Source organism: Sinocyclocheilus anshuiensis, unplaced genomic scaffold (genome assembly GCF_001515605.1).
Source record: "Sinocyclocheilus anshuiensis isolate Anshui unplaced genomic scaffold, SAMN03320099.WGS_v1.1 scaffold1497, whole genome shotgun sequence".
Classification (NCBI taxonomy): domain Eukaryota; kingdom Metazoa; phylum Chordata; class Actinopteri; order Cypriniformes; family Cyprinidae; genus Sinocyclocheilus; species Sinocyclocheilus anshuiensis.
The window spans coordinates 1,176,305-1,196,726 of NW_015543492.1; the positions used below are offsets into that span (position 1 = coordinate 1,176,305).

The following is a 20,422-nucleotide window of genomic DNA, read 5'->3' on the forward strand; positions in this document are numbered from 1 at the left end:
GCCATTATGTAAACATGCTAATGCGACACACATTTGTAGAATCGCCCAGAAGCACTTATATAATGTACTTCCAATGAAGAAACGAACTTTACTTGTAGACATTTTGGCTCGGCTGATCCTTTACCCGAGCCAAAATGGCGTCAGTTTCAATGCTCGGACGTAAACAGCTTCAGTTTCCTCCTAGGAAAGGAAGATCAAGGCAACTGTGAGAATCACACCGAGGAAATGGGAACGGAGAGTCGCGGCCCTAATTAAGCCATTTTAAAATATAAATCTTCATCGTATTTATGTAACTCGGGTGAATGCTGTTGTTGTTTACACTTATTGACAGGTACGTGTTGCTTTACATTTGTTATAATAACACTATGCGCGATTTTACGTTGTTTGTTTATGAGCAATAAATTGTGCCTGCAGAGTTATTAGTGTGCTAGCTAACATGCTAGTTGAGTCGATTAGCTGTACACAAATATAAATGCGTGTGTTTTTATACACAATAACTGTAAATAAAACCAGTGTCGTTCACTAAAACGACATTAAGTACTTTGCGCATACATTTAGAGCAGCTTTATAAGGTGAAATGTGGCTCGTTTTGTTGGTAAATTAAAGCTATCCAGCGAGCTAGTGAGCTAGCCGATACTGGAAATTTCGTTTAGCATTCTTGCACGCGATTAATCTTGTTTTATCGAGCTAAATCCACTTAGAATACATTGAATCTATTGTATACAGTTAATATGCTTGCAAAAATCACGTAAATATTCGCAGAAATATTTTTTCTCTCATGTTTACATAGAAATGAAACATAACTCGCTTTGAGGCCATTTATTTGTCGCGAATCAGTCGTAGTTTAAGTGTTCTTAAGTGTCATTCTCACAATGTTTTGTAATCTGCAGTGATAACGTAGATTAGTAAAAGATCCAGGCCCGGGCCTCAGTCCGCGGTCTTGAGTTGAACAGCCATTCGACATCAGAGCGAGTGAGCCGGTGTGATCAGCAGAGCCCGGCTGCACATCATGGGCGACAGCAGAGGTGAGATTGTTTTGATTTTATATCCACATTTGTGAAGTAAAAATTACACTTAGAGCTGTAAACTTAGATTTTAATTGCACTACTTCAAGTTTAGAGTTCATGTTATGTTTGACACTGTTTTGTGTATTACTAGAGCATTGATAAGATGTTATGGTTTAAAACTCATGCAATCTGTAGACCTCGGTTTTCCATTATTTCATGAATGTTTTGTTATAAGTTTAAATAGCTTGGTTTCAGAATAAGTTTCTTTTACCTTGCATGTATGTAAAACAGGTAGTTCGTTTTCTCCCTTTAAATACCTTTACAAAAGCCAACATTCTTTTAAAGGGGTCATATGATGCTGCTAAAAAGAACATTATTTTGTGTATTTGGTGTAATGAAATGTGTTTATGCGGTTTAAGGTTCAAAAAACACATTATTTTCCACATACTGTACATTATTGTTTCTCCTCTATGCCCCGCCTTCCTGAAACGTGTTGATTTTTACAAAGCTCATCGGTCTGAAAAGCAAGGTGTGCTCTGATTGGCCAGCTATCCAGTGCATTGTGATTGGCCGAATTCAGCGCCTTCACGACATGGCGGTGGCGGCAACAATACTACAGCGAGATTAAAAGTTACGCCTAATTTCTTTGCGTGAAGATGTGGGAAGAGTTGCATAACGCCGCCCAAATAGTGACGTAGATATGTGGGGGCGTGTTAGAACGAGCCGTTTTAGGTAGGCGTGGCTGACTCTTAACTTTTATAAAGAATATCTCTTTGGATTTGAGACTTTAGTCTTTGCAACTTTACAGATCTTCTTTATGCACCAAGAGCTTGTAACACTCCAAAGAGAAAGGAAAAATTGAAATCGCATCATATGACCCCTTTAAAATGATTGGCCTCCCTGAATGTGACTGTATAGTTTTTCCTCTCTCCTAACAGATTCTCGTAGTCCAGACAGTTCATCCGTTTCCTCACCACCATCAGGTCAGCGTTCGCCACCGTTGACCCCTTCAGCCGCCGCCATGACCTCCCTGCCACCCATCACTTCGGCTGTGAACAGTCCCATCAGCAGCATGGGCTCACCCTTCTCCGTCATCAGCTCCTCTCTGGGTTCTCCTTGCCTTCCTGGAACTCCCTCAGTAGGCTACGGCCCCATCAGCAGCCCACAGGTGAGCATTACCATGTTAACACTTCTTACTTTCCACTGGACTCCCCATATTTCATTTAAGGCCCGAGTTTGCGCTACAAGACAAACAGTCCAGCTCGTTCGGTTTCCAGGTCTGCCTACTAGTTGGGGCCTTATGAAATTCGTTTTATTTTTTTTCCCAAATTCCATTTTATTTTTTCCCAAATTCCGTTTTTTTTAATTATTCTGTTTTCTTTTTTTTTTCTAGACTCTGTTTTAATGGTTAAATGGTTAATACATTTTTATTAATCAAAAAGCACATCTAATTAATTGAAATCATGAAACTTACAATATTTAACATCAAATTAATAAAAGTTTAACAAAAGTTCAATTTTAAGGCTTCCAGGTCTGCCTACTAGTTGGGGCCTTATTTTTTTCCCAAATTCCATTTTATTTTTTCCCAAATTCCGTTTTTTAAATTATTCTGTTTTCTTTTTTTTTTGTAGACTCTGTTTTAAAGGTTAAATGGTTAATACATTTTTATTAATCAAAAAGCACATCTAATTAATTGAAATCATGAAACTTACAATATTTAACATCAAATTAATAAAAGTTTAACAAAAGTTCAATTTTAAGGCCCTATGAAATGTTTAATTTTTTTTCTCAAATTCAATTTTATTTTTTACAAAATTGTTTTCCATTCATTTTAAATAAAATTAAAATCCATTAAAATGTAATAATCAAAAACATCTCTAATTAATTGATTTTATAAAAAATAATTTATTTTTTTTATTTTTTTATTTTTCAGAAAAAGTGTTGTGTATTTACATTTTTCTGGTAAATAGTCCTTTAAAAATGATGTTTTCATAATAATTTTATTATTAGTAGTAGTACTATCATTGCATTAAGTAATATATTTCTGTCACAGTGTTTTCAAGTTAAACCAAACTTTTTTGACGGGTTGCTGTGAAGACCTTATCTGTTTGTATATGATATGATGATAGCTTTTCTCAAAAGAAATGGTAAAATGTTCATGAAGTGACTCAGAGCAGCTCTAGAGATTGTTTATGTGTTCATGTACTCATATATTGAGGCGGCAGAGGCTGAAAACACCGCGAGCATCACGCACGCTTCAGTATGTGTGTAGTAAACGAAAACTGCGCATCTGCGCCATTCATTCACATAGAGACACGCAGAACATGCAGGATTCATATTTAAATTGTATTTTTGCAGTTTAATATTCATAGACACTAGTCCATATCACATTTTGATTTAAGTTTACTGACCTACTTTTGATTTATTCATCCAACATTTGGCAAATTCCGTGACATTCCGCGTTGTACAGTAAATTCTGTTTTTATGACTAGATTCCACGATGTGAGATCGCGGATACACGATATTATCTTACTAATTTATTTAATTATTTACTTACTTAGATTCATAGCCGGAGAGTGAACCAACTCCAGGGTACGGCTAAAATCAGCCTAATGTTAGGATGTCATGTCATAAAATATTTTTAATATGACTGAATTTGTATTTAACATGATAACAATTGAATAGAAACACTGTAAGTTACTAATTATAATGCTTACATTTCCGCAGTTATTCAAACAGCAGCTACAGAAAACTTGCAAAAAACATTTACAATATCAAAGAACATCATCACTGACTTCAGTCTAGTGCGAGTTCACTGATTATAACTCCTGTTATAATCAGTGTAGCCATCTACACTGTATGATGAATAAATCTCTTATACTTACATCGCCCGTACAACTGCACTTTGTTGTTTATTATGAGAGAATTCGCGAGAGAGCAGAATCCAGTCGGCCAGCGCACGCACTGAACAACAAAACTCTGGTGTTTCATCGATGACTCATCTGAACGCTTCTGATTGGCCGCTGCATTCATAAACTCAGCGGAATCGTGTGTGATTGGTTATAACGCACAACACTGTAAAAATGTTGAAAAAGAAATATGATGGAACAAATAAGCCTTAATATTAATTAGATAGTATTACTAGCCTGATAATAATAATAATAATAATGATAATCGTCTTGCTATCGTCAAAGGCATCAGCCACAGGCGATATCTCTGACTATCGTTGATACACGATACTATCGTCTATTGGCACAATGTTATTGAGTACATGAAATTTGAATTAAGTCATGTAGATTTAGTTAAAAAAGCTGCAGAGTAGTTAAATTTGGACTAATATAATAGTTATCATTAACACTGTGGTGTACACTACAATTCAAACATTAGGGGCCAGGAAGATATTTTTTTTAAATGAATTCACTAAGGATGCATTAAATTGATCAAAAGTGACAGTTCTTTCAAGTAAATCATTTGAGCTTTCTATTCATCAAAGAATCTTGAAAAAAAAAAAAAATCATGGTTTCCACAAAAGTATTAAGCAGCAGAACTGTTTTCAGCATTGATAATAATAAATGTTTCTTGAAGAGTTATTAAGCACAGAGTGATTTCTGAAGGATCATGTGACACTAAAGGCTGGAGTAATGATGCTGAAAATTCAGCTTTGCATTACAGGAATAAATGGATTTTTTTAAATATATTGAATTGAAAAATGGTTATTTCAAATTGTAATAATATTTCACAATATTACTGTTTTTACAGTATTTATAATTAAATAAATGCAGCCTTGGTGAGCATAAGAGACCTCTTTCAAAAACATTAAAATATCTTTTGAACAGTAGTGTACAATGACTAGCAATATGCAATTGAACCTGAAAAATTTTAAGTTATGCTTGAGGGAATTTTTTTAATCACTGTTTATTCACTGGGATCATTTGAGTTTTTCCCTCTAAAACTGTTAATGTTTAACAGACCATCTGGTATTTTGACCTTAATTTCCAAAGTCTCTCAGGTAGGTTTCTGTCGATCTAAACCTGATTTTTTTTTCATAGTCTAAATTTGAGTTTAGCCAAAACAAAATAAGCATGGTGGATTTAGTAATTTTTTAGCACCACCTCCCTCACACCACAAGCTTCTTTTTTTTTTGCGCTCCTCCTCATCACTGCATTTCTGCTTCACAGATGAACATGTTTGCCAGAAACACAGAGGTGAGACCTTGCACCCTCTCTCACTTTCTGACTCCCTCCTCGTTGTCTAGTTGCTTCTCTCATGCATATGTCTTCTTCCCTTTACTGTTGCTCATAGATTTTGAAATGTAGTTCTGTTTGGATGATTAAATACCATCTGTTGAGGGGTTGTGTTCATTAGAATGCAATCAAAATAAGATTCTTAATGATTGATCATCTTCCACCTGGGGTCAAAGGGTTGGATTTGTGATGAAATGGTGTTTGAATGATTTGGGGAGAGATTATTTATTATTATCTGGTTATGATCAGTTAAGGGTTGAGAGCTAACCAGGCATGTGGTACTGATCATAAGAAATTAACATGTATTTTCCTGTTATCTTGTGATTTGATTTTTGTTTATCACTAACAAAAATGAGAAAGTGTTCGTTTATTCAACTAATTTTTTTTTTCTATCACTTCATCTCTTTGTCTATCTCTCACCTCATCGCCCGTCTCAGATCAACTCCACCGTGTCCATGTCGGGTCTGCACGCAGTCAGCAGCTCTGATGATGTCAAACCGCCTTTCGGTTTGAAGCCGATGTCCGCCCACAGCCCAGGGCCCATGGTCTCTCAGAAACGCTTGTGTGCCATCTGTGGGGATCGCTCCTCTGGTATGTCACTGATAAACACTAACCCTAACCCATCTGAAGGAAACACTGAAACTATATTTTCTTTTAAAAATGTATTGTTCCTTTTAAATGTTTATAGCTATTGTTTAAATGTTATTGGACAGTAAAATGGTGAATCAAAAAATGGTACAGTATCAATTAGGGGTATATGTAATGAGAAGCTTTATATTATTGTCGCGGTGTACTAGGGGTGGGCGATCTGTCGATTTTATATCGTGATCGATCTCGAAGACTTCTACGATCTACTTTTCAAGCGAACTGTAGAGACCGTGATCTTTTATGTCTTCATAATAATGTTAAAACTACAGCAATGACTGCATATTAGATGACTGTGGCTGGTCAAATTATATCACGCGTCTCTATCATGTGTCTATAGAAGCCCATTTCCATCACTGAATATAAAATTTAAAAACAAGGTTATTGCGACTTTTTATATTTTGCGAGATATAAAGTCAGAATTGCGTGATATAAACTCTCAGTTGCGAGACAAAGTCACAATTATGACTTTTTAGCTCGCAATTGCGAGTTTATATCAGGCAATTCTGAGAAAAAAAGTCAGAACTGTGAGTTTGAACACGCAATTGTGAGAAAAAAAAGTCAGAATTGTGAGATAAAAAGTCGCGATTACCTTTTTTCTTTTTTTATTCAGTGGTGGTAACGGGCTTCCATATGTATCTTTCATGCGTGGTGACGTATTTAAAAAAAAAAACAACTCAACGTGAGCTAGCAGTAGTACTGCGATGAATCAAATTTTAGTTTGTTTCGATTTGTGCCGCAAGCTGTTCCAATCATTTCAAGCGGTATGCTTTCGCCTCTCCTAAACTTAGTCCAAATCAGTCCAATCATGCAATGTGACTGTCGTAAAATGTAGTCTACTGTGGGACATGCTTTATTTTAAAAAGAGTTATTAAAATGCATTGACTGCGAAAGAGTCTGTTCCCCAGGTGCGCTCTGTGCACGCGCTCCGAGGCGGCGCTAACATGAACAGGAGTTTTATGCATTTGCATAATGCATAAATAGTCAAATATACACAATAATATGTCAAAATTTCTGTCTTGGCAAGTATTTACATAAAGACAGTCAGTTATGTCTTAAGTGAACATAAATAATTGGGAAAGAAATTGGATGCATGTCAGTATATTAGATCCGTGCATTCGGTCTTAAAGAGACAGCAGCCTAATAAACCTGCTGCTGTCTGTATCATTAATGTTAATCAAACAACAAAAGACAGAGAAAATCACTCACTGCTCTTGAATGAATCGCTTTATAAATTTAATAAGAAGCAACGTATATTTGATTCATACAGTGGTGCAGTGTTTTAAAGTTTAACTCAGGCTTTAATGTCCATTTTGGTTGTTTAATGCAATACTGTTATAAATTGTTGAAATAGGTAAGTCATAGGCTAGTTCCACTCTGGATATTCTTAATAGTGCATCTCAAAATTCGCGATTTAGATCGTGGATCGTGATTTTGTGTGACAAGATCGTGATATGATATTTTGGGAAGATTGTCCACCCCTACGGTGTACAAAAAACATATTTTTAACTGTAAATATGCTATATATACACTGCTGTTTGGGGTTTGAGGTTTCTGTTTAATGTTTTAAAGTCCCCTATGCTTCCCAAAGGCAGCATTTATTTAATCAAAAATACACTAAAGCTGTAATATAATAAAATGTTGTTATTCTTTTTTTTTAATGTTTTTTAAAATGGAATTTATTCCTGTGATGGCAAAGCTGAGTTTTACTCCAGTTTTCAGTGTCAAATGATCCTTCAGAAATCATATGCTGATTTGATGCGGCATAGTGTTTTTGTGAAAACTGTGATCATTTTTTTTAGGATTCTTTGTTAAATAGAAAGTTCAAAAGAATAGCATTTATTTGAAATGTAACATTTTAAAAATTTTTTGTCAAATCTTGACAAATGAACAAAAAAAGCTTTTCATTATGTAACACTTATGTAACAACAACATTATGTGATAACATTATGAAACCATCAAATGTAGGTTCACCTTTTTATTGACTAAAATCTTCCACCTCCATAAATTCATCTCGTGTCTCTTTTCTCCAGGCAAGCACTACGGCGTGTACAGCTGTGAGGGGTGCAAGGGCTTTTTCAAGCGCACTGTGAGGAAGGACTTGAGCTACACATGCAGAGACATTAAGGACTGCCTGGTGGACAAACGCCAGAGGAATCGCTGCCAGTACTGCCGCTACCAGAAGTGCCTGGCCATGGGGATGAAGAGAGAGGGTAAGAACCAGAACTTGCTGTCCCACCTAGCACATAAACATACCACAAATCCAAGATGAGATGCTCTTTACACTAGAAGTAAGGAATAGTGATTCACTGATATGAGATTTTCAGAGTCTGATGCCAGTGTTTCCTCACCTCATAAATGGACCTACGTTTAATACTCATTTGTTTGTAAATCTGACTACATTGGTCACAGTGTGTATTTTTATTTATGTGAAGCTAATGCAATAGAAAGACTGATCTACAACTTGTAATGTTCAATGCTGTGGTGCTATGCATTTAGTTGTGCAAGAAACACAAACTGATGCTGATGTCTAGAGAGCAGAGTGGATGATAGACAATAAAGCATTTAAGGAATAACTCACCCAAAAATGAAAATGACTGATTATTTACTCACCCTCCAGGCCATCCAAGATGTGTATGACTGACTGACTTCAGCCGAAGTAAAATTAAGGTAATGGAGGAAAACATTCCAGGATCTAATGCAAGTGAACAGGGCTCACCATAGACCATTTTGACAGTCCAAAATCCATATTTAGGCAGCTTTAAAGTAATCCACACGACCCCAGCTGACAAATAAGGGTCTTCTCTTGCGAAACGATCAGTTATTTTCAGAAAAAACATTATATATTATATACTTTTTAACTACAAATGCTCACCTTGGTTCATCTCTGCAATGCACGATCACGAGACGATTTAGTTAATGACCTCTTGCGTGACGTATGCATGTTGGGAATGTCACGCGTGACGTAGGCGACAAGAACCACCTTATTGTCTACATTGAGCCCCATTCACTTGCATTAGATGGAGAAAAATCCTGAAATGTTTTCCTTCAAAACCTTAATTTCTCTTCAGCTGAAAAAAGAAAATCATCTACATTTTGAATGAGCTGGTGCTGATTTTTGGGTGAACTATTCCTTTAAATATTATGTACAATTTAATGGCAATTGGGATGTACCCAGTAATTGCCGAAATGTATATTTTTTTTGTATTTCATTTATTTATTTTATGATAAATTTGCTTGGCCAACATATCGGTCTGTCACTAAGGAGAGAGCAAATGTTTTCTAGAATTAAGCCAGACAGAAAGACCGCAGTGACAAGAGTATGTGTAGCAGAGACATGTAGATTTTATAAGATTGTTGACACTGAATGTAAAGAGGGTATTGTGGCTAATTCATAGTCATCACGGCACAAACCAGAGAGGAGAGCAGAGGGGGAGGGAGGGCTGTTGTCACCACTAACACCTGTCCCCCTCTCTCCCTCTTTTGTTTCCTCTCGTTCTCTCTCTTCCTCCCTCTCCTTCTGTAGTGGTCCAAGATGAACGACAACGATGTAAGGAGAAAACAGGGAGGGAGGGAGGGAGGGAGGGAGTGGTGGTTGTGTGTGTGCGCATGTGCGTGTGTGTATGTGAGAGAGAGAGAGTTAGTGAATGTGGGAATGGTGAAAGAATTGCTCTGTAGGATATTAGTCATGGCTATTAAAGGGGTCATTTCATCTGTTTTTTCCTTGAGATCTACTGAATGTAACTTTTTTTGCATTTTATTTTTTAAGATCATTTATTCACCATTTAATATGGTTCTTTGAAAAGATATTCTTAAAGTGATATGTTCTCATTTTTTTTCCCCATTAATGCTTAAAGTCAGACTGAAATGTTTAGGAACCGTGTTAAAAATAAACTTCAGCATTTCTTATGTTGAGAAAGATATGCAGAGCAGTAGGTGCTACACCGCCAGAAAGGGCACAACATTTTGCTCTTATTATTAGTTTTTCTGGTATTTAAAAGTAATAGTATCATCCCGCTTTCTCTTTATTACTTTACCAAGACTGGTTGTACCAAGTTTCTGTTACCTAATAGTAGGGTTGGGCATCGTCTATCGCCGATGACTGACAGAACCCCCCCCACCCTCTCCCGCAATCCGCCGCATCCCAGTTCCGTGTTCGGAAAGGAAATGAAGTGTACTACGGAAACCCTAAAGGGAATAAATAGCCTACGACATGGGAGGCATTTCTCGCAATTATATCGTTGGGTAAGTATATGCGACTGTATATAAATTGCGGGCATCAGGGAGCCGCTATTGAAACCGCTTTCGATTGCGCGCTCTCATTTTAGAGCCCCCCCCCCCCGATGTCATCGTCCATTTCACTGTAGACATCGTCCGATGCCAATTTGGTAGACATCGCCCAACCCTACCTAATAGTCATTGTATTTGTAAATGTGGACAATCATGTGCCTGATGTGACATGCAAAAGTTCAGGAGTCTTTTTTTTTTTTTTTTAACTGGGAACTGAATTTACAGTGTTTTTGAAGTGCATCAAACTGTTGTCAAAGGTAAATTTCATTCCTCATGATATGACCCCTTTAAATGACATGATGCAGCAAAAAAATATTAGTCATGTGGGAATGTTGTTTTGAATATGTGCAATAAGGGACATTTGTAGCTTTTACTGGGTCATTGAAGAAGGAATGTCGCTGGAGGACTTCAGTGTGTGAATGAATGTTGAAAACTAACCAGGAACTACTTGTATCTGTATATCTCTGTCTCTCTGCTCCTGTTTACATCTTTACTGCTTTCCCTGTTCACTACCATTCTCTCTGTTCATTTTCCTTTTCCCATCCTGTTGATCTTTCCTCCGCCCTATCCTTCATCTCTGTTTCCCCATCTTGTCCCTCTTCCTCATTTCCCTGTGCAATGCAGCCGTTCAGGAGGAGCGTCAGAGGAACAAGGAGCGTGAAGGAGAGGTTGAGTCCACCAGCCCCGCGAATGAAGAGATGCCTGTAGAGAAGATTCTAGAAGCAGAGATGGCCGTGGAGCAGAAGACCGAGCTGCATGCGGATGGCAGCTCAGGGGGAAGCTCTGTAAGTTACAGATAAGCATGTTAAAGAGGATTTATGATCTTTAGTGTTAGGATTATTTGTTACGTGATCCAGAACTTCAAGGTAATTGGGCTCTAATTTTAGCTGGTGGACTGATTAAAAGCAGGAAGTTGCATATTATGGCGCTTTTCCATTGTGTGGTACGACTCTGCTTGGCATGGCTCGGCTCGCTTTTCCACTGCAGTTTAGTACCGCTTCAAAGTTGGGTGGGATTATAGACTGATTGTTATAGTTGCTCTGCCACCTCATCCACTGACCACGATACAGCCATTTCTTTTTTCAAGTTGCGTGTGACATTTGTTAAAAGCAAGTCGTTTAAAAAAGTTGTGAGAAAAAATGATACTGCGGTGACTGTTGCTGACTATTTAAATCTATTGGGTTAGGTGTTTCGTGTCACAAATCCAATGACTCTGGTAGTGACGATTCTCTCTGACCAATCAGTGATCTGCAGTGTTCACTCATCACATTTTAGTATCGGTGTGGCTCACTTGGAACTTCAACTGAGGTGGTACAAAAAAAAGTACTAGGTACCTAGGGGTGCTCCGATCAGGATTTTTGAGGCCGATCACAGAAAGCAGCATCTGCCAATACCGATCACCGATACCGATCTTTTTAAAGCATTCTTTTTTTTTTCTTTTTTTTTTACTATTTATAGTGATACTCCAATCAGGATTTTTAGACATTTATTCAGGGCCTGAATTTCATTTTTGAAAATGGGGGGAATTCCCCTCTTAGGTGACTCTTGTGAGAGGGGAAGCAGCTTTCACACAGGAGTCCGCTACTGATCCGTGGCTGTTTACCACAAACACAACATTTATCCATTATTTTGATTTCAAATCTAAACATTGTCACTGAAAATGCTTTTTCAGCATTGCAATTTTTTTTTTTTCACAGTACAGTAATGCAATCTTTCATAGACGTGTTTAAACGCAATAAATATAAGCAACACGTTATTCAGTACTTTTTACTTTTGCATTTACTTCTAGATTTATATATTAAGTTGCTCAAGCAAGTGGCAAAACATTTAAACTACTTTTCTTACATTATCACAAACTTACCATTGACAGAAATAGACAGCTCTACTGCCTTTTATCCATTATTTTGATTTCAAATCCAAACGTTGTTTCTGAACATGCTTTTTCAGCATTGTGATTCTCTTTTATCACAGTACAGTAATACAAGCTTTCATAGACATTCACGTTTAAACTCAAATATAACTTTGTTTAACTACCACCACGAGTGCCATCTATTATTTCCTTGTTTATCTAAAAGTGCACTTTTCCTTATTTTAAATCTAGCCAAAAAGCCATGTGTTGACTGTGAAACAAAGGATTTATCAAAGGATAATTTAAGAAATGAATTGATGAAAAATGCAACTAGAATTGCCTGTGCTCCGCCTTCTCTCCGCATCTAAAGTATTTCAGTTTGTTTGAAATATCACAGTTCTGTTCATAACGTATATTAAAAAATAAAATAAATAAAATAACAGGAGAGTTTCAAAGTGGCTTATTGGAACACTAGTGTGCAAACTTTTGTCCTACCACATGACAAGCTAATAACATGGTTGTCAGCATTAAAAGGTATTGCTGCTTTTTGCAGTGCAAATTTTGTTTGTGATGAAAATAACAGTACGTTTTCGTCAGTTATTTTACCTACGGATCGATGCATTTCTTACAGATTTCTGCTCATTCGAAATCGGATACAGATGAAGTAGCACTGTAAGATTGCATTTGTTTGAATGCATTATTGAGAGAGTGATTGCGTGTGAATAAGTGTTGTAGTATTTGTTTAAATCATGCTTTCAGCTGAAAATATTCAGTATCTAGAAGGAACAGACAAATTCCTTGAGAACTATAACTTCCCTCTCATTGCCGTCATTATAGCCTTCACATTCTTTCTGATTTGAGTGATCTTTCTCTATCAAGCTAGCTAAATGTTTAACTTGTGAATTCTTGCTAAATATGCAGTTATATTACGAGTCGTTGGTATAAGTTGTACTCGTGAATTGTACACCGCTCCGATCACCTACTCTGAATGTGAGTAACTGTTGCTGTCATGACAGATCTATTTCAGAACCAGCCGCTATCAAAATAATCTGGCTGTGGGCGCAGGCCAGATATTATTGCTGGCGGGCCAAAACGGGCCGCCTGTTGCCGACCACTGCCATATTGAGTAAAAATGTCCAGAGCTTATCATCGTTATCAACATAAATTGTATTGTGATCTTGATATGTAGTTTGTCACACAGCCATACTATAAAGATAAGCCTGTTGGGTTTTTCACATGATCTCATCTCTCATTTATACTGCATTATTAACAAGGTTAAGAACGTGTGTGTGTGTGTGTGTGTGTGTGTGTGTGTGTGTGAGAGAGTGTGTTTTTGTTTTTTGAGTGTGTGTGTGTGTGTGTGTGTAAATTGAATTGCAATCTCAATATGATATCGTTTATCATCCAGCCCTTCTTCAGAGTTTTTGAAATGCAAATTCCTACTGCTAAATTACAAAAAGCCTTGCATGATGTTATTTTCAAGATTTTTTCATTCCCTCTCCTTACTACTTACCCACAATACTTTTGTTTCCTCTCCTCAGCCGAACGACCCAGTCACAAATATCTGCCAGGCAGCTGATAAACAGCTGTTCACTTTGGTGGAGTGGGCAAAACGGATCCCTCACTTCAGTGAGCTGTCTCTGGATGACCAGGTCATCCTGCTGCGTGCTGGTAAACCTATTTGCCTTTGTCTTTCTGACTCTGAATGTTTTTAAAATCAAAACTGGAAACTGCAAACAGGATTTTTTGATGTTTCCCTTAGCAGACTCTTAATAATTTGCTTTTCTCAGTAGTGATCCCCCCTCATCTTTTGCTGCTTTCATTTGTCGACCAGGCTGGAATGAGCTACTGATCGCGTCATTCTCTCATCGCTCCATCACGGTGAAGGATGGCATTCTGCTGGCCACCGGCCTCCACGTGCACAGGAACAGTGCTCACAGCGCAGGGGTGGGAGCCATCTTTGACAGGTAATAGTCATGTCACATGACTGCAGACAGGATAGCCTTGTATTGATCTTCTAAAGGTCTTAGCTTTATTAGATTTGCTCGCTATAGGTTTCAAAAAGATGTGCATGTGTCCTGCTGTGCTTATGTGTGAAAAGGATTAGGCAAGAAATATCGTATCATGATTTGTGGTAGACCTGTGCTCATGAACCTTAACAGCTTTGCTTCTTGACACATTTAAGGCTGCAAAGGTGGTTGGATTTTCCTGTGTCATGACAAAGAAAAATACCTTCTTTTACCTCCTGACAGCCTGCTGCCTTGACGCTGCTGTGTATATAGTGTGCTTTTATAGACTGACACTGCACGATCAGACAGGACATACACATACATGCAGACACCTATATGTGCACCAATGCTCTCCTCTGCTTATAGTCTCGACACACTCCCATTTACATGATCAATACAGTGCACATGTATGAAGTGTGCTCTGGCATTCACTCTTGATCTGCTGGTAATTACAGCGGTTGTTTATATTAAGAAACAAATTTACCACATTTCTCTCCATAACTTCTCAAGACTCCATATTTTATCTTTGTCTTCTGCAAATCCAGGAATAATGAGCTACAGGCTGTTGTTTTAATTGAGCTCATTCTAGATGTTCTGTGCTACAGTTTGTTGTGATGTTCATATGAAATTGTCTTTCGTTGCCATTCATCTTGTCATAATGTCTCTGCTTCAGAAATGAGCCTCCATGTCTTGTGCTTCACTGTCCATCTCACCTGATTCTTGCAGCGCTTCATTGTCCTCCTGTTGGTGCTGTGTGATGTGCGCACATGCTTCGCGCTTTGCTTTATTGGCTTTAAATGCTATTTAACCCTCTGTGCAAAATCTGATGCGTGTTGAGAGTCATTTTATGTGCATTTTGAGCAATTAGGAGATGCTGATGTTATAGTACATAATAATACTTTAAGTCAATGAGCAGTTATATTCCACAACAACAAAAATAATAATAATATTATATTTCTTCAGGGCTCAACAGTAATGAGTTTTCAAATTTCTGCTTTTGTTCAGATGTTCACTGGCCGCACTTGCAAAAATCTGAAATTAAAATTAAATATACATTTTTTTTAATCAACATTTTCGTGTCAGGAAAAATGTAAAATTTTCCATTAAACATTTATATTTTTATATTAAAAAGCTTTTATATATAATGCATTAGAAAAGTAGTTTAAATGCATTAATAATGCCTTGTAATGCACCTTATGCATTGTATGCCCTCATGAATAATTATAGCCATAGTTATAATAGATTATAAAACTTATCTATTCATAGTTACACTTTTAGAAAGTATGATGCATCAAATCACTTGACAAACAAACCTTCAAATATTATAATGCATTTTAAATTTGGCTTCAATTATTTATTTAAAAATTTGAATGCATTACAAGGCACATTATGAATACATTTATTATGCATTGTACATAAAGGCTTTTTTTAATTTGTTATAAAATTAGCTAGAAATTAAGTGTTAATTACATTTAATTTTTACTTATTTTAACTGATGCTCAACAGATTTTAAAAGAACCTTGATGAGGAATTTACATCAACAGATTTGCAAAGCAGTGTGCAAAACGTCATGGTTCGCGTTTACGTAAATAAATTGAAGCGTCCATTCTTATTGTTGAGCCCTGGTCTTATCCTGTTAAAGATTTCTTTCTTCATGTTATATTGTATTTGTTTTGTGCTGGGAATTGTCATTTAAAGCTTTGCTGCTTCCAACCCATGATCGTCCGCCTTCCTTTCAACAAGAGCCTGTAGCTTGTTACTCTTTGAACTGGGCCTACCGCCATCATACGTGGAGTCTTAACGTCTCTGCCTGGGCCTTTCTGGAGTGGGGAGACATTATATAACAATGAAATGTGAAATGACATTTTAATAACACATTGTGATTGAACACACAGGGAGAGTGCGCACAATGCAGAGGTTGGGGCCATATTCGACAGGTAATGACACTCCGCCACACGCCATAAACAAACAGCAGCAGTCAGGAAAGCCTGTAGCTTGAGACAGTTTATTTTGGATTAAATTATGTCTGGGGCTGTTTGGGGCCGGTAAAGACCAAACTGACCTTGTGTACGAGTATCTGTGTGATTGAAAGTGTTGCTTGGACTCACAATAGCTGCGTTTCTACTGTCGGGCCAGTGCAAGCCAGGGCTAACAACGAGCCTCAGACCTCAAGCCGCAAGGCCAAAAGCGAGCGAGCAACAGAGGGAGCTCACAGACAGAAAACCAGAGTTATGAGTTACAGAGTATATGAAATTTATGACGTGCGGATGCAAAAGTCCTGTATCAACAAAGACACAGAGAAGAGACAGAACAAATATGACACCAAATAAATACGTTTATAATCATATATGATTTATCTAGTTCTTCATGCTGTCTCTGGTATTTTAATAAGCATAACATGTATTTATGATGGCGATGGTTAGCGTAGCCTTATAGCATCGCATATAATAAATTTCTGCCTCATACGGTGATCAGAATTCCCATCGGGGCCCATTCGTAAGTTATTTCAAACACTCGCTGGTGTCTGAAGTGAGTTTTGCCATTAAAATAATTTTAAATGTTGATTAAAGCTGGTAGCTTGATATGAAAACATGGGAAGTGAGTAGCTGTGCCGACCGTCTCTAACTCGGATAAACTCCGCCTTTATTCATGACCACTCCTCTGGCCACAGTTGGCTCGCTTTGGCCCAAGGTATTTGGCGGGTCGAAAATCCCTGGGCGTTGGCCCTGAGGAAGCGCCGATGAGGCAGAGATCAAGCCCCGGAAGTGACAATGGAAACGCAACTGGCACGCACTAGCACGCTCTCTTTTGGCCCGACAGTGACTAATGTTAACATGAGTGACTGATATCTTACGTGGCATGCTCTATGTTTCTAAAACATTAATTTCTGATTGTTCTTTTTGAGATAAGAAGGCTGTTATATTACCATTGATTTTTATGATTGTGTTTTGTATATATTTTGAAGTGCTTGTGAAAATGGCTCCATAAAGCAATTTTTTTATTGCGTAAATGCGAATTGTAGTACTTCAGATTTTAACCTGACTCTACTCTTTTTCCCACCTTTCCTTTCCTGCTTTTCGTCCCTTGCTCCTTCCTGCCCTCATTTTAATGGCGTCAGGGTGTTGACGGAGCTGGTGAGCAAGATGAGGGACATGCAGATGGATAAATCAGAGTTGGGCTGCCTGAGAGCCATCATCCTCTTCAACCCAGGTCAGACCGCACAGTCATACACATTCAATTCACATTCGTTCATGCTATGTTCCGATACCACTTTTGCCCAGAAAAAAATACAATACAGATACTTTCATTTTTGGTACTTGCTGATACCTGCATTTTAATTGCATAAAATGCGGGTTGTATTTTTTTGTATTCGATAAAACCGGTCACACTTTGTTAAATATAGAGCCATTTTACTCAAGAATCCTTCAAAGGAGCTACTAAACATGAGCGTAAACGAAGTCCGTCGCATATGCATCTAAAAGTTTTTTTTATTTTTCTTCTCACTAACATTTGGATATTCAAAATTGAATAAAATGCCAACAATAAAGACAACTAGCTATGTTGGCTGATTACCTTAAAAGTACATATATAGATATCACCGACAGTTCATACTGCTGTTCTTACACTTTCTCCGACAAGTCAGATCTGTTTTCCTGGTCATTTTATCATTTTATTTTGTTATCTTTCATTTAATGGCAGAGCACACATTTAGAGCTGCTCTAGTGCACCGGTACAGTAGTTACATGACAGTTTCTTGTAGTGTAGGGAACCACTTGTTATAATGTAGCATTTAGTATTTTTACTTGTGTAAAATTGTATTAATCCAAATGAAGCATATGTGCTGAGTGAGCGAACCGTAATCAAGCGCATGCAACAGAAGTGCTCTTTATTTCCCATTCCTCACCATCGATTAATATTAGAAAGTATGTTAATCTTTTAACTCTCTTTGCCATTAAAATATCTGAATGAACAATTTAACTACAAACTTCACAGTGACGTTTGTGTGATGGACTGATACTGTTGCATTATCAGTGCATTCCTAATTTGTACACTCCGTTTCTATTCAACCATAGTCCAAACTCCGAATTAGCTAAGAATGTAATTGTGCAAAGCGCCAAAGTCCAGTTAAGATCAAGAGAAACAAGCAATAAAGATATTGCAATATGTCGCAATTTTAAATAGCTACACATCCAGAGACCAATATATTGTTACGCTGAATGTTCCTGCTGATTTCCACCCCTGCTGTTCAGTCATAAAGGCAGCTTTACATTTTATGTGTTGTTTTATGTGCAGATGCAAAGGGATTGTCAAGCCCAAGTGAAGTGGAGTTACTGAGAGAGAAGGTCTATGCATCGCTGGAGGCTTATTGTAAACAGAGATATCCTGACCAGCAGGGCAGGTAGAGTACATGTGTTTTTTTCTCTCTTCTATCCCTCAATAGATTGCAACAGTGTGGTTATTGAAGTAAAAATCCCATCTAGAATTTCCATAGAGGCAAGAAAGATATGCCAATTGGGTTACAGTTCATTGCAGTTTCTCTACATCTCACTTGGCTTTCAGGTTTGCCAAGCTCCTCCTCCGGCTGCCAGCGCTGCGCTCTATTGGCCTTAAGTGCCTGGAGCACCTGTTCTTCTTCAAGCTGATTGGAGACACCCCAATCGACACCTTCTTAATGGAAATGCTTGAAGCGCCACATCAGCTGACCTAACCTGGACCAGTCTCGATCCAGTTCAGTCCGGTTTGCACCAGGGTATCGCACCCCCCCCCCCCCCCCCCCCCCCCCCCCCGCGGGGGGGGGGGGGGGCGGGAGGGCGGCGCCTCGTCGGCGCGAGGACCGGAGGTCCTCCTCTCCGCGGCTGCCGGTGGGTCTGAACCCCCTCCGCTGCCCGCGCGAAGGGGCCCTCCAACTCTCGCTGCGGGCGGACGCCGTCGTGGGGGGAGGCGCCGGGGGACCGGTGCGCGCGCGCGTGGCGCACCCGGCGGCGCCCCCACAATTCTCTCCTACATATTCTTCCTGCCGCACCTTCAAACCAGTACAGCCCCGAAAAAAGACTCTAAGCTGTCTGAAAAAAAAAAAACTTGTTTTCCATGTAACGTTTTACACCGTGTGAGCTGTCCAGAGAGATCTTCTTTTTCAAATTCCCTGGAGGTTCTAAATCATAAGCTTCGGTTTAAAGATTTCGGCTTCCAGTTTTAGAACTCTCATATTGATTCTAGAGATCTCTTATGTGTCGTTTTGGTTTGTATGTTACTCTGCACGAACTGTACTTTTTTTCATTTGTCACTGCAGTTAGACAGCCCGTCGGCTGGATTTACAGTGCATGTGTGACCGGGGCGAGAATCCGCCGAGCCCTTTGGCTGGTACGAATCAAGAATCAAGTCACGGTTCGTTTTTGACTGTGGAATACTGCTAACGTGCTATCTTTGGGATTTTTACCTTGAAATCCTACTTTGTACTGTACTCATGAAATGAGTCTGATTTATAAACGACATTGGAAATTCTCTGCCTGCTGCATCTGGCCCTTATGAAATGCAGGCTAGAGTTTTACATTTGTGAATAAATGTATGCAGGTTTTGTTGGACATGAGTTTTTGATCATGTTCCGAGGAGGGCCTAAAGGCACAAATTAAATCTCGCAGGAGAATCCTGCTTTTTTTGGCGGCAATAGGAGGGTCGACCTTGTTTTTCTTGATTTGTGTTGTTTTTAAATGAACAAATAGATTGGTTTTGGTTTTGGTACCTTCTAGAGGACCTTATACCTTTGCCATTTCATAATTCCCCCAAGTTCCTTTGATCCATTTCGTCACCAATGGGAACCAAATCCACACCATGCCCCCCAAAAGACAAATATTTATAAAGTGTGTATGTGTGCTGTGAAGTATGTCCAACCACTCTTGTCCTTTCCACGTGATCGGTGTAGCAGGCCTTTTTCTTTTGTGTTTAGGAAATCAGCTTGTCATCAGGCTTGTTTGGATTTAACTGGTACTAACTTTGGCATAGTAAAAAACAAAGGTGGCTCTAGTTTGTGTAAAGGCTGGAATACACTACACGATTTTGACACCAATTTAGGAGCCTGGGCTTGTTCCCAAAAGTTGGAGCCAGTCAGCAGTTTTTGGACATTCAGGCTTGACTGATTTTACAGAAAATTTCATAAGCATTTTGGCGCTTTTCCTCTGCATGGTACGGCTCGGTACGGTTCACTTTTTGGGGATTTTCCACTGGGTACAGTACCTGGTACTTTTTTTAGTACCACCTCGGTTGGGGTTCCAAGTGAACTGTACCGTTACCAAAACGTGACGTGTAAACTACTGATCACGGATTGGCCGGAGAGAATCGTCACTTCCTGCATCACTGAACTTGCGACACAAACACAAAAGA

General features: G+C 38.4%; 1 protein-coding gene across 8 annotated transcripts; it reads left to right on the forward strand.

Moving 5' to 3' along the window:
- Positions 1-143: 143 nt before the first annotated feature.
- Positions 144-18,908, forward strand: rxrba (retinoid x receptor, beta a). 8 transcript variants are annotated; one of them, XM_016494457.1, is made up of 14 exons: positions 144-205; positions 891-1,025; positions 1,946-2,175; positions 5,186-5,212; positions 5,689-5,842; positions 7,930-8,109; positions 9,423-9,446; positions 10,811-10,971; positions 13,577-13,706; positions 13,870-14,002; positions 15,940-15,981; positions 17,163-17,254; positions 18,338-18,443; positions 18,605-18,908. In XM_016494457.1, the coding sequence occupies exons 2-14, from the start codon at positions 1,010-1,012 to the stop codon at positions 18,750-18,752; spliced, it is 1,443 nt and encodes a 480-aa protein (XP_016349943.1). In that variant the 5' UTR covers positions 144-205; positions 891-1,009; the 3' UTR covers positions 18,753-18,908. The 8 variants fall into 8 exon arrangements, with proteins under 8 accessions (XP_016349943.1, XP_016349942.1, XP_016349947.1 ...); XM_016494456.1 differs by lacking the exon at positions 144-205 and adding an exon at positions 212-331; XM_016494461.1 differs by lacking the exons at positions 144-205; positions 15,940-15,981 and adding an exon at positions 212-331.
- Positions 18,909-20,422: the final 1,514 nt, after the last annotated feature.